General features: G+C 54.0%; 1 protein-coding gene across 7 annotated transcripts in view; it reads right to left on the reverse strand.

Annotated features, from left to right (window-relative positions):
* NUP98 (nucleoporin 98 and 96 precursor) overlaps positions 1-16192 on the reverse strand; it is a 36467-nt gene that overhangs the window by 5741 nt on the left and 14534 nt on the right. For 5 of the 7 annotated variants that reach the window (XM_064405083.1, XM_064405097.1, XM_064405070.1 and 2 more), the window contains 14 exons: positions 15672-15859; positions 14710-14826; positions 12889-13193; positions 11984-12097; positions 11125-11263; positions 10713-10890; positions 10107-10271; positions 6930-7106; positions 5767-5917; positions 4491-4950; positions 3445-3674; positions 2856-3125; positions 1901-2058; positions 8-151 (listed from right to left, as the gene is read on the reverse strand). In XM_064405083.1, the coding sequence (XP_064261153.1) occupies positions 8-151; positions 1901-2058; positions 2856-3125; positions 3445-3674; positions 4491-4950; positions 5767-5917; positions 6930-7106; positions 10107-10271; positions 10713-10890; positions 11125-11263; positions 11984-12097; positions 12889-13193; positions 14710-14826; positions 15672-15859 (2796 nt within the window). The remainder of the gene's footprint in view (positions 1-7; positions 152-1900; positions 2059-2855; positions 3126-3444; positions 3675-4490; positions 4951-5766; positions 5918-6929; positions 7107-10106; positions 10272-10712; positions 10891-11124; positions 11264-11983; positions 12098-12888; positions 13194-14709; positions 14827-15671; positions 15860-16192) is intronic. The other 2 variants (XM_064405109.1, XM_064405102.1) reach the window with 1 other exon arrangement.

Here is a 16192-nt window from a genome sequence, read left to right on the forward strand (position 1 = left end):
GACCCACCTGAAAGGCCAACTCGTACATGGCCAGAGCCTTGGAGATGGAGGCCGTGGGGGGCAGCAGGTACCAGAGGTGCACGGCCACGCAGCGCTTCCAGTCCAGCAGCGAGCACACGTTGACACTGATCCTCTCGGAGAGCTGCCACACCTGGAGCCAAAGAGACCCTGCTCAGCCCCAAACAGACCCTGCTCAGCCCCAAAGAGACCCTGCTCAGCCACACCTGGAGCCAAAGAGACCCTGCTCAGCCCCAAAGAGACCCTGCTCAGCCACACCTGGAGCCAAAGAGACCCTGCTCAGCCACAAACAGACCCTGCTCAGTCACACCTGGAGCCACAGACCCTGCTCAGCCACAAAGAGACCCTGCTCAGCCACACCTGGAGCCAAAGAGACCCTGCTCAGCCACAGAGACCCTGCTCAGTCACACCTGGAGCCACAGACCCTGCTCAGCCACACCTGGAGCCAAAGAGACCCTGCTCAGCCCCAAAGAGACCCTGCTCAGCCCCAAAGAGACCCTGCTCAGTCACACCTGGAGCCAAAGAGACCCTGCTCAGCCCCAAAGAGACCCTGCTCAGCCACACCTGGAGCCACAGACCCTGCCCAGCCACACCTGGAGCCAAAGAGACCCTGCCCAGCCACACCTGGAGCCAGGTGTGCAGCAGCAGGAGGTGGCTCTGGGAGGGAAGGAGGAGGAGACCCTCCCTGCAGTGCCTGTGGCTGTGTGACATGGCTCCAGAGGGGAATGATTGGGAGGGAAAGAAAGGAAAGTTTCCCTGAAGTAACTATCTTTTTCTTAGAAGTTAATGATTTCTATTTGGAGTTTCCAACAGGCACACCACCCCCTACACTGCCTCATACAGAGCCGATCACAGCCGACCACTCTGCCACGGGTGACAGAGAACCAGTCCCTGCTGAAGGAACCTTCTCCTGACTCAGTTTCCTGATAAAGTATGTTAAGAAAACCCTGCATCCCTCCTGCCAGCTCTAAGATGCTCCAGAAAATTTGGGGACTCTTGGACACTGGGGACTCAGAATTGTTTGCATTTTGAAAATTGTCTAATGATGATTGGGTGCTTTTTATTGTTTTTGTCATTTTGTGCTGATTCAGTTGATCCTTCAGAGAAGCTTTCTTAATAATACCAAAAGGGGGAGTTGTGGGGACCCTGAGAGGTATTCCCTGGGCGAGGGAGACACAAGAAGCTTCCCTCAAAAGCTGATACACCCCATTGGCTCCTTGCCTTGTTCCCATGTCCCCGAGCCACTCCCTCCCCATTCCCCACCTGGCCCTCATCTTTGTGCTGCCCCGATGCCACTGTGCAGCCCCTGCCTTGGAGGCACAGGGACCTGGACTCTGCCCACGAGCGTGCCCTTGGACCCTGAACCCTCACTGCATGGCTGAATGAAACATCATGGATCCCATGCAAAGGCCCTTTCTGCTTCTGTTGTACTGCACTGAATAGTTATTGAGTTGTTTGCACTGGCTGTTTGGTAATTTGCACTGTTCACACGTTTTGTATCCTATCACCACGTGGTCTCCCCTTTCCCCCTCCCCTAAGTGTCAGTGTGGTGGTCTCTCCATGGTTTACCCCTCCCCTCACTTGTATCCCACAGGCTGCAGCCCCTCTCCTCCAGCCCCCTTCCAGTCCTTAAAACCCCCTAGAGGCAGCTGGCTGGCCCCTTTTCCACCTTGGAAATAAACTGAGGACATCCATGCCCACGTGGAGAAGAGCGCTTCAGGTCTTTTGCCTTTGTCCATGTGAGTGGTGTGGGCTGGGGTCCCCAGCTGGCCGGACTGGACCCGAACAGCCCACCAGGGACTCTTACACCCTTCCTCGCCCTGGCTGTGCTGCCAGCTGCTGGCCCGGGGCTGTGCTTGCCCCTCACCCTGGCCGTGCTTACCGGCTTGCCCGCCAGCAGGGCGAAGAGGCGCAGGCGCTCCTCCTGGATGAAGCGGTCGCTGTGCAGGCGGTGCCAGTCCACCAGCTGCAGCGTCAGCAGGTCCCGCACGGGCTGGCTGCCAGCCAGCTGTGCCAGCAGCAGCGCCAGGCGGTGGTCACCTGCGGGGACACCCCCAGCTGAGCTCCTTATGGCCTCACAAGGCCAGGAGGGATCCTAAAACTCATCCCGTTCCAGGGACACCTCCACTTAGGTCAGCTGCTCCAAGCTCCATCCGCTGGGGGATGGAACAGTTCCAGGAATGGGGAGGCCACAACTGCAATATTTCTTACAAAATAAATCACTCCATAAACACCTGGTATAACAGACAGGGATAAAACCTGCCATAAGGCTCTGAAAATACACGTTTTGAACCCAAATATAAAATGTCTGAACAGAAGCTCAATTAGAATGATAATTCATTAAAAATTCAAAGGAGTGACTATGAAAACTCCCAGGTCCAAATGCACTCCAGCAGCAGCCCCTACCCAATCTTTAAGGCCAGGCTGGCCAAAGCTTGGAGCAACCTGGGATACTGGAAGGAGTCCCTGCCCGTGGCAGGGGGTAGGACTGGATGGGCTTTGAAGGCCCTTCCAGTCCAGCTCATTACATGATTTTGTGGTCACTGACAAGGGAACATTTCACATGCAGAGCAGCCAGTGACGATGAGCTCTCTAAGTTTAAACTCTCTTTGTGCATGTCCTTCCTCCTCTACACAAAAGGTGTGATTTAGGAACCTTACAGAATATCATGAGCTGTAGAGACCCACAAGGATCCCCCAGTGCCACCCCTGCCCTGCCCAGACCCCCCAAGCCCAGCCTGGGCACCCCTGGCAGCGCTGGCCAAAGGCTCCTGGAGCTCTGGCAGCCTCGGGGCCGTGCCCATTCCCTGGGCAGTGCCAGCAGCCCGGGGTGCTCACCTGCCTGCTGTGCCAGCCTGCAGGCCTCGCCGATCCTCTTGCCCGTGAGGCAGCTGAACACGGCCTCGACGTGGCTGCCGTGCCGGGACAGGGCCACCTCCTCCTCGATGCGCGCGGCCGCCGTCTCCGAGAGCCACCGCGAGAACGCCCTGCGCCGCTCCAGCGCCTGCACGTACTCGCTGGGCTCCTCCAGGCTGGCCTCCAGCTCCTTCAGCTTGCCCCAGATGGCCTCACACAACGTCCAGGCCAGGCACCAGTGCTTCACAACGGCTGTGGGGACACACACCCAGCGTCAGGAGAGGGAGCACAGGGCCCAGAGGGGCTCGCGTGAGGATAGCTCTGGAGGGTTCACTGTCCCTGTCCTGGAGGGTTCACTGTCCCTGTCCTGGAGGGTTCACTGGCCCCACTGTGTTTGGAAGGGGCTGCCCAGGGAGCTTGGCAGTGCCCATCCCTGCAGGTGTCCCCTGCAGGTGGCACTGAGTGCTCTGGGCTGGGGACAAGGTGGCCGTGGGGCACAGCTGGCACTGCCTGGGCTGGCACGGCTGTGCCAGTCTAAACCATTCTGTGAGAAGGATCATTCTGTACTCACTGTCTGCCACAGTGGGATCCTCAGATGCTTTCCTGGCCCAGTCAGCATAGTCATGGATGGCAGAGACTCCAGGGTTGGGGGCCAGGAGGGGACAGGGCTCATCCATATGGACAGTGCTGTGCTTCAGCTTTATCTCCAGAGGGGTGAGATACAACTCCTTGTCTCTGTCCATCTTCCATTGTTCCAGGCTCAACTTTTCCACGTGAACTTTGAAAGGGGATTCTGTGAGTCTGGAGGAAAAGAGGAGATACACCAAGTAGCAACAGTTCTGCATGTTCTCCATGCAAGTGGAGCAGCTCATCCTGCAGCTTGTCCTAATTAACACGACAGTAAAACATGACCCAAGGCATGAAGATCCTGGTGAGAGTCTGGGATTTGGAGCCAGGCTTTGGGATCCTGAACAACCTGGGCTAGTGGACAGTGTTCCTGGCCACAGCAGTGGGTTGGAACAAGAGAGTCTTTAAGTCTCTGAACCCAAACCTTCTATGATTTGGTGAATAAACTGACTCACTGAACTCCGCAGAGGCAGCAAGCACACCTTCACCCCAGCTCATTCCTCACACTTCACACATGCTGGAGAACATCCAGAGAGGCTTTCTGGAGCACTTAAATGGTGGGACTGGGCTATACTCCAGTCCAGTTCAGGTATGGAGACCCTAAAGGCCCACGTGCTGCTGGATGCACAGGCAGTATGAAGGCATCTGGGAATTGAGGAGCTGAACTAGAACTTCCTCACGTAGGGCAGATGTCCTCAGGGAGAACCAAGAGATTGGAAGCTTTCTGGCCAACAACTCTGAACCTTCTCTTTAACCTTGTGCTGGGTGACAGTGCTATTTGCTTGATAAAAAAGAAAAACCAAATCCTCTTTACTATGCTATTCCAAGATTTGACAGTGATATTTTTGTGGAGAAGGGCCATGAAGGAGATCTCCACGGCCAACACCATCTTGCACCACTGCTGCATGTCAGAAGGAGCCTGCAAGCAGGACTCTGCCAGCCTTGCAGAGTGAGCCTGTCACGTCCATCCTGAAGGAAAGCACTACTCACGATTTGGGAGCCACGGGGGTCGGCAGGAATCCGTATTCCACGGGCTCCACCTGAGCATCCTCCACTTCGCCCGAGCCGCTCAGCGGATCTCCGCAATTCACCAGCGTCCAGTTGGGGCCCCAGCCGACGCGGAAGGAGCGGCCCATGAAGAGCCCCATGTCCATCAGCAGCTTCCCCTTTCCGTAGGTGATGGACCTCTCCAGAGGGACGAGCCCGCGCTGCCTGCGGGCCCCCACTGTCTTCACCTGCACCTCGGGCACGGCCGCGGGCACCGCGAACGCCGAGGCCAGCGGCGCCGCCGACCACAGCGCGGCACCGGGGGGGCTGCCCAAAGTCCTGGGGCCCTTGGCGTCTGCCACAGCAGCACTCGGCGCTTGGAAAAGGACACTGGCAAACTTGGATTGCAGCAGCCCGGCAGCTGACGGGGAGAAGCAGGAAGAACGGTTCAGTGGAAGGGCACCTGTATTTCAGAGGGCATTGAAGGGATTTCAGGAATTCCCAGCACAGCCAGTGGCAAATGTCTGGGTGCTGTAATGGGAACACGGAGCTAAGTGTGAGTCCCACTGACCCTCCAGCACTGCCCACAGGAACACATGGGGTGTTCCCAGCAAGGGGAAAGGCAGAGCCCCAGCCCCAACTGGGCCATTCCCAAAGGACTCCCTGATTTCATGCTGGAATCAGGACACCAGAACAGAACTGGGTGGCACACGGATCAGCTGGGCTCACACTGGCCCCACACACACCTCAGGGCTGTCCCTGTCAGTCACGTGGGCTTTGAATTGATTAACAGACCTGTATTAATGAATTTCTTCCATCAGGGAGCACCTTCCTGCTTATTCCCAGAGGTATTCCTCAATATCCCCATGGAAAGCACCACTTAGTGGGTGCCCTGGGTGCAAGGGGCAAGGTTTGGGCAGTGGGGGAATCTGGTAGGGGCTGCCCTGTGCAGGGCACAGCTGGTGCCCTCAGCAGAGCCACCACAGGCCACCTCCAAACCAAGCTGCAAAGGTGGTGCCTCTGGGAGAACTTAAAAGGGGAAAAAAACCCCACACAAGCAGGGAAAAAAAAAACACACAAAAAGAAAAACAAAAGTGAAAAGATCAGTGCAAGCATCAGAGGAGCTGAGGAGGTGGCCCAGGCACTGAAGCACTCAGGGCAGGGCTTGTGTGGAGCAGGGAATGAACAGAGGAGGAAGGAACTGCTGCAGACCCCAGGATTTTACCTGTTCATGTTAAAATTCACCTTCCTTCACACAATCTGTGGTTTCTCACCATACCTGTGTGTCTTTTCTGTCCTTGTGATTTTGAAATGGGAAGCCTTGGGGAGCAGATCTCTTGGGAAGTGTCCATCTTGGCAGGTTGCTTCCCAGGGTAATCCAGGATCAAATCCAGGTCGTCGTCATCAGCAAGCAAGGAAGCTTTCATGATCTGGGCATGTGGGAAGCCAAGCCAGAACATCAGCAATCCCTCCCACAGCTGCAGCTCACTAAGCTCATCAAAATAGCTCTTCCCACCCAAAAAAACTCCTACATGCAGCACATGACCAAACAACACAGCCACGCTGCAAACATTCCAAGGAACAGTGGTGGCACAGCTCAGGCTTGCTGCCTGATGGATGAGGTTCTACAACTCCTTGTTGCATCAGTGCACAGGACTCACTGGGGATGGGCTGACATCCCACAATAATCATGATTTCCTAGATCTCAGCTCTGTCTGCTGTTTGTCAGCTTAAGGATTAACTTCTGGTCTATTTGTCATTACAGGTAGAAGCCCAGAGGTGTTCAAGGTTCTGTCCTTCCACAAAAATTACAAAGAACTGGAGAGACAGGAGCCAGGGAATGGCTGCCAGTGCCAGAGGGCAGCAATGGATGGGATCTTGGCTATGAGGAATTGTTCCCTGGCAGGGTGGGCAGGGCTGGCACAGGGTGCCCAGAGCAGCTGGGGCTGCCCCTGGATCCCTGGCAGTGCCCAAGGCCAGGCTGGACACTGGGGCTGGAGCAGCCTGGCACAGTGGAAAGTGTCCCTGCCATGGCAGGGCTGGGATGGGATGGGCTTTATGGTTTTTCCCAACCCAAATCTTCTGTAGTACTGTGAAATAAAAACATCAACACCAAGCCCCAAATCAAGACCAGTTACCCCAAAACATTTTTTTCTACCAAGGCAGAAGGGGCCCAAGGCAGCTGCTCTGGTTTCAGTTCAGCTTGTCCCAGTGCCCACAGGCCAGAGTTCTGGAAACTCAGCTCTGGCTTTAGGGTGTTCCGTGTCAGCACTGGGCTCTCCACGTGGGGGGCTTTCCCCAGGACAGAGTGTGGTGTGAGCTCAGTCCCACCCCATGGGATGCACTGACCATTACAGGCTGCTGTGTGACCCCCCCCGGAAGGCAAAAGCCTCCTTGGGAAGTGCTGCACTCACTCCCCAGCGAGGAGGGCGGGACACTGACCTGCAGGACGTAGGGGTTGATGCCCTGGGTGGACGCGATGTGCGTGGACGCCGGCACTGCCTCCTGCTCCTCGGCCAGGGCATCCTCTGCCAAGGGCTCCTGGGCCGGCTCCTGGGTGACGTCTGCCATGTCACTGTCCAGCTCCACCACCCTGCCCAGCTGCTCCAGCTCCAGGGGCTGCGGATACAGAGGCCAGGTCACACCCAGAGAGCACAGCCCAGCCAGGACAGCCACGGCTCCCAGCAGCGCCTGTGGGCTCTGCCAAGGCTGCACACCAAGGTCAGGGATGGACACACACAACCTTCAGGGTGGGCCATGCCAGGGAAGGAGCAGTCCCACAGCAGCGGTGCCCTCCTGGAGTTTTCCCAGTTGTGCCATTCAGTTTGGGAAACTGTTCTTCAGCAGTGCAGTTCTCACGTGCCCAGCGAAGGGAGAGCTCTGCGTGTCCTGCCTCCCTCCCCTCCTCCCAGATCCATCCCATGTGCTACAAACTCCAACCACAGAGCCTACATTCCACAAAGATCTGCCTTTCACGTGGTCACTGTAATGGGCAGGGCTGGCACAGGGTGCCCAGAGCAGCTGGGGCTGCCCCTGGATCCCTGGCAGTGCCCAAGGCCAGGCTGGGCACTGGGGCTGGAGCAGCCTGGCACAGGGGAAGGTGTCCCTGCCATGGCAGGGTGGCATTGGGTGGGATTTAAGGTCCCTCCCAACCCAAACCATTCCATGATTCCATGGCTAACTACTCATTCCATGGCTAACTGCTCACATGGGCTGTACTTTTGCCTGAGCTCCCTTGTACTGGTTTGGCTCCAGTTTAACCATCCCATAACTCAGCTTTGTGTCCTGTGAAAGCCTCATGCCTCCAGCTTCCCAGAAAAAACACAGTACAGAGCACTGAAGTGATGTAAAAACAGGAGTGAGGAAACCTAGGCAGGGAGTGTCCTGGGGATGCTGCTCAGGAATTAAGGAGCATGTTCACAAGGCTGTGCTCAGCTCTGTAGAGGCAGCCAGGATGGAGTGAAGGTTCTCAGCTGAGATAAAATCACCTGGGGGGTCTGTAAGGATGCAGAATCTGAGCCTGGCCCCATGCGTGGAACAGATTTACAAGTCAAAATATGGTTACAAATACACAAGTTTCACTTCTCCCTTCATTGGGCTTTAATGCAGCAGGCTCCCTTGCAATATTAATAAATTCATTAATATTTAATTTAGTGAGGAAAGACAAAGCAAAAACCAAGTCTAGATACTAAATGCTTCTTACAGCCCAAATAACAGTATTACCAGATGTGTTCTACAACAAGTTTTTGGGAAGTTTTAAGCAATGCTATGGTGTTTCTTAGGGTTTTGGGAAACTAACTGATGTTTTTCCTAATTTCAGAAATTAAAACCTCAGTTAATGTTATGCAAGTCAGAGAGGTTAACTAACCTGGAGGAATTTTTACTAAGTACATTGGATTGTGGAAGAATATTTTAAAATATCTGTTGATATTCCCAGTACTCCTGAGTGTTTAAAACCTCAGCTCTGGTCCCCCAGTCTGAACATGAAGCAGGGAGGGGAGCTGGAGTGAGCTGGGCAGCCACATGTGCAGCTCAAAATGCAAATAATTAAGGACCTACTCCAGCAGAGGGATGAATGAGTGGGTGTTAATTAGCCAAGGAGCCTTGGGAGAGCTGGAGCAGCAGCTGGCACTGCCCTGGGATTGTCCCTGCAGAATCCAGCAGGGCTGGCAGCCCCAGCCTGCCCCAGCAGAGGCTGTTCTGCCCAGGGAGCAGAAGGTGCTTTGGAATTGCTGGACAGGGATCAGGGTCCTGAGGGCCCCTCTCACTGCCTGGAGAGCTCTGCTCTCCTGCCACACACATGGTCAGCAGAGACTCACACTGGCTCCCAGGGACAAGTTCTGTGTGACAAACACAGAACTACTGAGGTGGTAACAGCCTCTGAGCCCCCAAGTCCAACCGTGCCCCAGCACTGACTCCATCCCAAGTGCCACATCCACAGGCTGTGGAATCCTCAGGGAGGTGACTTCAGCACTGCCTTGGGCAACCTGTGCCAGGGCTGCACAGCCCTTTTCAGGAAGAAATTTTCCCAATATCCAACCTAAACCTCCCTTGGCACAACTTGAGGCCATTTTCTGCTCCACCCTCCTGCCAGGGACTTGTGCAGAGCCACAAGGGCCCCTGAGCCTCTTGGCTCCAGCCTCAGCCCCTTCCCAGCTCCTCAGCAATTCTCCAGCCCCTTCCCAGCTCCTCAGCAATTCTCCAGCCCCTTCCCAGCTCCTCAGCAATTCTCCAGCCCCTTCCCAGCTCCTCAGCAATTCTCCAGTCCCTTCCCAGCTCCTCAGCAATTCTCCAGCCCCTTCCCAGCTCCTCAGCAATTCTCCAGCCCCTTCCCAGCTCTGTTCCCTGCTCTGGACACGCTCCAGCCCCTCCAGGTCTCTCTTTCCCAGAACTGGACACAGCCATCAAGGTGTAACATAGTGCTCAGCACAGGGGACAGTCCCTGCCCTGGGGGACAATCCCTGCCCTGGGTCTGTGGCCACTCCATGGCTGGGACAGCCCAGGGCAGGGGCCATTGGCCTCTTGCCCACCTGGGCTCCTGGCATTCCCAGTGAACTAGATCAAACACTGCCTGTGGATCAAACATTCCTGTGTAAGATGGGCCCAGCATTGAGGATGTTTTGCAAAGATTTAAAGCAGTCACATCCAACACAAATATGTTTATGAAGCCAGCATATAGCCAGCCTTACAAAAAGTATTGTTTTAATAAAAATAGAGCACATTCTTAAAACGGAAAGCAGACAGTCTTGCACACTAATGGTGGTAAAGGCAAGTGCACAGCATCACTGTCCAGGCAGGCAGCACACGGCGGTGGCACTATGGGCGTGCATTTAATAGCCACAAAAACAAGGGTTCTTCCAGAAGAGGTGCAAATCTGCCAAACTCAGACTAGAATTCAAACAAGAAACAAGGGTTGAAAGCCTCCCCGCCCCATCCTTAGTCTGAAATGTCAAGTGTCTCAAAGGAAAACAACACGCAGCCACTCAGGCAGAGCTCAGAAGAGTTTCTGTAAGGCTTCACTCTCCAGATTGCACGTCACTCCAACCACCCCCTTCCCAGGCACTGCTATTCTCCAAATTCCGTGTCATCAGCCCCCTTTAGTCACTGCTCTCCTTCTACCTGAGCCGGGGGCGCTGGTTTGCCGTTCAGGGCCATCTGCTGGGGTGGCAGGTGCCCTGGGGGTGGCACAGGTGTGGTCTTTAACTTCTTGGTGTCCACTTTTAAAGGATGATCTTCCTCTTCCTCGTCAGAATCTTGCAAGCCATACTTGGAAAAGTGTGCTACCTGTGTTAAGGAGAAGGACAAACGTGTCACAGCTTGGAAGTGAAATTTCTGGAAGGCCTGAACACGGGGCAGGTGTAACTGTGCCCTGTGCAGGTGTCCTAACACAAAACTCTTGAGACACCTGCAACAAATTCAGCCTCTCTACAGACTAAAACCATCTGCTCTAGGCAGGTCTAGGGCCAGTTTTCACCACAGAACCGCAGACTGGTTTGGACTGGGAGGACTTAAAGCCCATTCATTCCATGAGCAGGGATATATATTCCATGAGCATGCACTTCCACAAGTGCAGGTTGGTCCACTGGTCCAAGCCCCATCCAACCCGACACTGAACGCTCCCAGGAGTGAGGAGCTGCTTTGGTGAGGACGGTTCTCAGCAGAGCCGAGGCACTCCAGGCAGCTGCCCAGAGTCAGAAAGGCCCTGAGTGGGGCTGCTGGGCTCACCTTGAAGACCCAGGAGCCGGTCTCGGGGCGGTACTCCTTGAAGCGCGCGCCCTGCCGGCGGGACACGGCCTCCAGGCGGCCCTCGTAGTCCATCTCGGCCAGCCGCTCGGGGCTCTTGATCGGGCACCGCGACGTCTTGTCCGTGGGCCACACCCCGTCCAGGGTCACCTCGGCTCGCCTGCCAGGGGACAGCACTCAGAGAGGAGGGCAGGCAGCCTGGCCAGGGGGGCAGAGCGCAGCCCCGGCCAGGGAAACTCGTGTGGGCTTTTAAACACAATCTGTGCTTCAGAAAGCTGGAGGTAACTCATTGACACTGTAAACCGAGTGCACTGTTTGGATTTGTCTCCTGGTTGCAGCCTGCAAGCACAGCAGGCTGTCAGGGTCCTAAAAATCATCCTTATCTAACACTTACCTATTTAACCCTTCCCCAATGGGAGGTTTCTTTTCGTCGTCAGGGTAAACAATGACTTCTTTTCTCCGGATATGTACAATCTCATCCAGGTTTAAGTTTGTTAGATTTACTTCTCCTTCAAAGTAAATCGATCCATAACCTGCAGAACAACCCAAAAGGTCACAATTAAGTTGTGGAAAGGTCAATTAAATTGTGAAAAGTCACAATTAAAACTGTGAAAAGTCACAATTAAAACTGTGAAAAGTCACATGCCACAGAGCCCACCTTCCTGCTGTGCTCCTCCTGTCCCCACCCAGTCCCATCCTGTTTCCCAAGCAAAGCAACACATCCTTCCCCCTGAGAAAACTCTGGAGGAGCCTTATCAAATTTAACACTGATATCAAATGGCTGGGAGAGCTGGGAATGTTCAGTCTGGAGAAGGGAAGGCTGAAGGGGCTCCAGGAGAGCTGCAGAGGGACTGGGCACAAGGCCTGCAGGGACAGCACCCAGGGAATGGCTGCCAGTGCCAGAAGGCAGGGCTGGATGGGATCTTGGCAATGAGGAATTGTTCCCTGGCAGGGTGGGCAGGGCTGGCACAGGGTGCCCAGAGCAGCTGGGGCTGCCCCTGGATCCCTAGAAATGTCCAAGGGTTTGGAGCACCCTGGCATGGTGGAAGCACCCTGGAATGGGCTGGCCTTTAATGCCCTTCCCAAACCAAATCAGTCTGTGATACTGGGATTCATTTTATCCTAAAATCCTACACAACTCTGCTGCCAACTGCTCCCAAAGCAAGGGCACTGGTGAGGCCAGGCTGAGGTTTGGAGCTGAGGCTCTGCAGCTGCAGGGCCCCCGGATCAGGCCCAGCGAGGCGGGCTCTCACCCGTGCGGCCGATGGTGAAGTCTGACACGATGCATTCCTTCCTGTCGTTGGTCAGCCGGGCCAGCTCCTCCAGGGTGGGGATGGTGTAGTAGCCAGCTCGAGTCAGGACAATCCCTGCAACACAACATTGCCTGAGAACAGGGCTGGCAGCGATGTATCAACATTCCCAGACTGTTATCCCATTTCTTTTCCAGCCTGATCAGCTGGAAGCCTCAGAGGAACTGAGAATCAGGGCACCCAAAGGCAACAGACACCACAACACCTTCATTCCACAGCCTCCAGAGCACATTCAAACCAAGTGCTCTGGCAGGTTCTGCTCAGGCACCTGCCAGGGAGCAGCAGGTGTGCAAACAGGAAGGGCAGAAGGTAGGCAGGGAGAAGGAAAATTGCAAATGTATCAACACTTGAAGAAAACACTCTCCCAGCTTTAGTAGCCTGGGGCCTCAGGCACTGCTGACCAAACTGCAGCTTCTACATTTAACAGGCTCCAATTCCTGTTCATCTATTAATTTGTCAAATGATCTTCCTATTTCCCAAAAGCATTTTGCATCTCCAAAATGTCTATAGACATTTCTTCTGCACACGTCACCTGCCAGTTTCATTACATGCCACAGAAGTATCACCTGGGAGGATTAACCAATCTTTTCCCTTGACCTTCTCAAGCTTAAAAAACTCCAACACATGTGATGTAAAACTGGGGTTTAGTTACTCTAAAGCTATTAGATCTTAATCTGACATATAGTTACATACACATAAAATTTAAATGCTCATTGACTCAGCAGATAAAATTTCTGCACTGGGTAAGAAAAGTAACATTTGTATTTGATGGAAGGAGGGAAAAAAGCAAAAGCTGAGGGTGCCAAACAGCAGAAAACTCTGTGCAATGCTGCCCCCGGCAGCCTCACCTGCAGGGTGCTGCTGGAGCCCAGGCTCCACCTCCTTGTCCCACTCCTCCTGCAGGGAGTCCTCCTGGAAGGAGGCGTCCTCGCTGCTGCCCTCCAGGCCGTTGCGCAGCGCCGCGCGCATGTTCAGCGCCACGATGGTGTCGTCCACGCTCGAGTGGGCCTTGTGCCCGCTGCCCTCCAGGCTCTGGGGGATGGGCTTGGCAATGGGGTTGGTGTAGAACCTGGTCACCTCGTGGGCCTCCTCCTCCTCCTCCCGCTCCCCGTCCTGCCGGTGGTTCTCCTCGGGAGGCACCGACAGGAAGAACCTGGGCAGAGAAGGATAATGCGGATTATTTCATTCCCAGGGACTCACACCAACAAGCCTGTGCAGGGCCAGGAGCTGGATTTGGGTGACCCCTGTGGGTCCCTCCCTGCTCAGGAGACTCTGTGATTCTATGATTGAAATTCTGCTCTTTCCAGGCAAAGAGCAAACAGGACCACAACAACTGCTAGGTTCTTTTTCTCGGGCCAGGTCTTATGAACCCTCAAAAGGGAACCTAACACACCCAAGGACAGCTTAGCTATTACCTTTGGAGGGAAGTAATGAGCAGGATGGCTTCTGCTGCAGTGTTAGAAACAAAAAGGTTTAATAAAAGGCAAAATAACAAACAGAAAAACTCGAGCCAGGTACAGAGGTCTGCCCCTGGTATAAACACCTTCACAAAAGCCTCTTAGTTTTTTTGTTCTCCTCTTTTCTACCTGATGGGCCAGGCGGGACTTTTTGGCTTCTATCCAAGTAGATGACCCCGAGTTTTTGGTGAAGTCTCTGAGGTCCTAAGAGGTGGCTTTTTACCTAATCATTGAGAGAAACTTCTGGGCTTCTTTCCTGTTTTGGGGAACAAAGGCTAGCTTTGCTACTCTGTCATTAGGGGTACACTCCTACAACCAACTGCAGTGTCAGTGATTATTCCCCTTCCCTCTGCTCCTGCCTGACCACCTGTGCCATGAGGCTCCCACTACAGCAAGGACAGTGGTGAGACTGGGACAGTCCCCACACGCTGGGACTAAGGCACGTGCCCTGTGCAGTGCTGAGTGGAACAGGGAGCTCAGGCTGGAGAGAAGCCTCAAAAGGGAGTGTAACATCATCCACCCCACAGCCCCACCTCTCTGCCCACAGGGCCAGGGTGACCTCACTCCCACAGCAGCTCTTATTTTAGTAGCTTTCAATAAAATCAACATGGTGAGCTGGGCAGGTTTTTTCCAGCCTCTGATTAAAAGAAAACCAAGGCCCAAAAACCAGAGTTCAACTAAAATATGGCCCCAGGTTTTTTAGAAGAGGTTGGAATTATGGCTTTTGCAGGAGGAGGATGTAGCCTTAGAGGCTCCTCAATGTAATCTGTACAAAACACATTGTCCTGGGTCACCAGGACACACATATATACAGAAAATAGAAGTGTGAGACATGAGGATCAGTGGCACTCCCTTGCAATTCCCACATCACTGAGGACTGATCAGCAGAGGGTCTTCTCCCCTCAGTCAGGTTTGGCACTTCCCCCAAGGAATATCCTGGTTTCTTGCTACAGGGAAGGAAGAGAGACTCATCCAGAACATGAAGTCCCTGCTCTCTGACCTGGATTTTGGGTGGGGTGACCTGGCAGTGCCCACACAGGAAGAACACATGGTTAGTGCAGGAGGAAATGCATCTCCCAGCAGGCCAACTGCTTTCAATGAACAGAGAAGTGACATGCCCGAGAAGAAGGGGCTGCTGTCCAGCAGTAATTTAGGGACAGGCAGAACCAGTCTGCATTTCTGAGGACAAAGCCTGCAGGGTGACTCGCTCACCTGTCCCCGTTCTCCGGGTACTCCGACGGCGACGCCAGGTCCTCGTTCTCTCGGCTCACAGGTGAGAACAGGTTGCTGCTGCTCAGGTTCTTCAGAACCAGCTTCTTGATGCTCTTCCTAAACACCAAGAAAGGGAAATTTGGATCTATCCACTGCATATGTGTGTATATTGTACTTAATTCAGATGCTCCAGGGACCAGGAACCAGCTCTAAGACCTGTTCCCACACTCAGGACATAACCAGTCTCCTGCAAGAGATCCTACAATTTTTTGGGGAATTCCATTCAAGGCTCTGGCTAATTAATATAGAGATGCAAAAAGCACAAGCCAGTGAAAGGCTCAAAGCCCAAGTTCAGCAAAGTCTGTTCTCTGTTTCCCAAATCAGCTTTTCTAGAAACACAGGTCTGGACCACAGGGGAAGGCTCATTTTACAAAAGGGTCACTTTAAGCTTTTTAGCCCTTTGTTTCTGCTTAACTCCAAACCCTTCAAAATCTCTTTTCCATTTGACTGCCACTGATGTACCTAAAAACTGAACCCAAAGTTTCACTCGGGCAGATCCATGGTTTATTTCTCACAGAAACATCTGTGGATCTGAAACAGAACCAGGGCTGGGATAAAACCACCAGAAATCTGCCTCCATACTAAGGGCATGAGCAAACCTGTTGACACTCCCAGTTGAGGAGCAGGAAGTATCACCCTGTGCAAGCTTTCCTTGTAAGAATTCCTCAATGACTTCACAGGAGCTTTGCTCCCATCATGGGCTGACCTCATTTTATAGCTTATTTGGCCTTAAGAGTCTAAGCTGAACCTCTTCACCTCCTCTACAGAAAACAGCTCTAGTGAAGTCTTACAGACAACGTGTTGTTCTTCCAATACGAACCAGAGCACAAAATCATGAGATTCAGGGTAAATACACAGCAGCTGCCATAAGATTGTGACTCAGAGACCAAAGAGAAGCTCACTTTGGCATGAAGGCTCCGTTGGACAGGGAGGGCTCGTCATCATCCAGCCCATCAAAGAGCTGGGACTTGGCCGAGCCCGCGGACTGCAGCGCCTTGGGCCGCACTCGGGTGGCGGGGCGCGGGGTCAGCTTGTAGTGGGTGGGGGTCGTCAGGGCCTTCTGGGCTGCTGGGTTGGTTGGCTTCAGCCTCTGCAACACAAAGATGGACATCTCAGGCATGGGGACAGAGCTCTGGGGTGCTCCAGCCCAGGGCGCTGAAAGGCAAAGGGGGTGCAAGTAAAGGGGAGCAATAATTGCACCCAGGTTAGGGGCTCCATGCACAGCCCCAGCATCAGCCTGGGTCCATGGGCACCCCGGGCTCCAGCTGCCAGGCAGGACTCACCCCAGCCCCTGGAACCTGCCCGGGGGCAGCAGACACTCAGAACCTCCCCTACCACCCCAAAAGCCTGGGAAGTGTTTGTTTTATCATCTTTTGAACAAAGCAACAAGGAAGGGTTTATCAGAGACTCTCAGGGATGTCCT

This window comes from Passer domesticus, chromosome 2 (assembly GCF_036417665.1).
Source record: "Passer domesticus isolate bPasDom1 chromosome 2, bPasDom1.hap1, whole genome shotgun sequence".
Taxonomy (NCBI): domain Eukaryota; kingdom Metazoa; phylum Chordata; class Aves; order Passeriformes; family Passeridae; genus Passer; species Passer domesticus.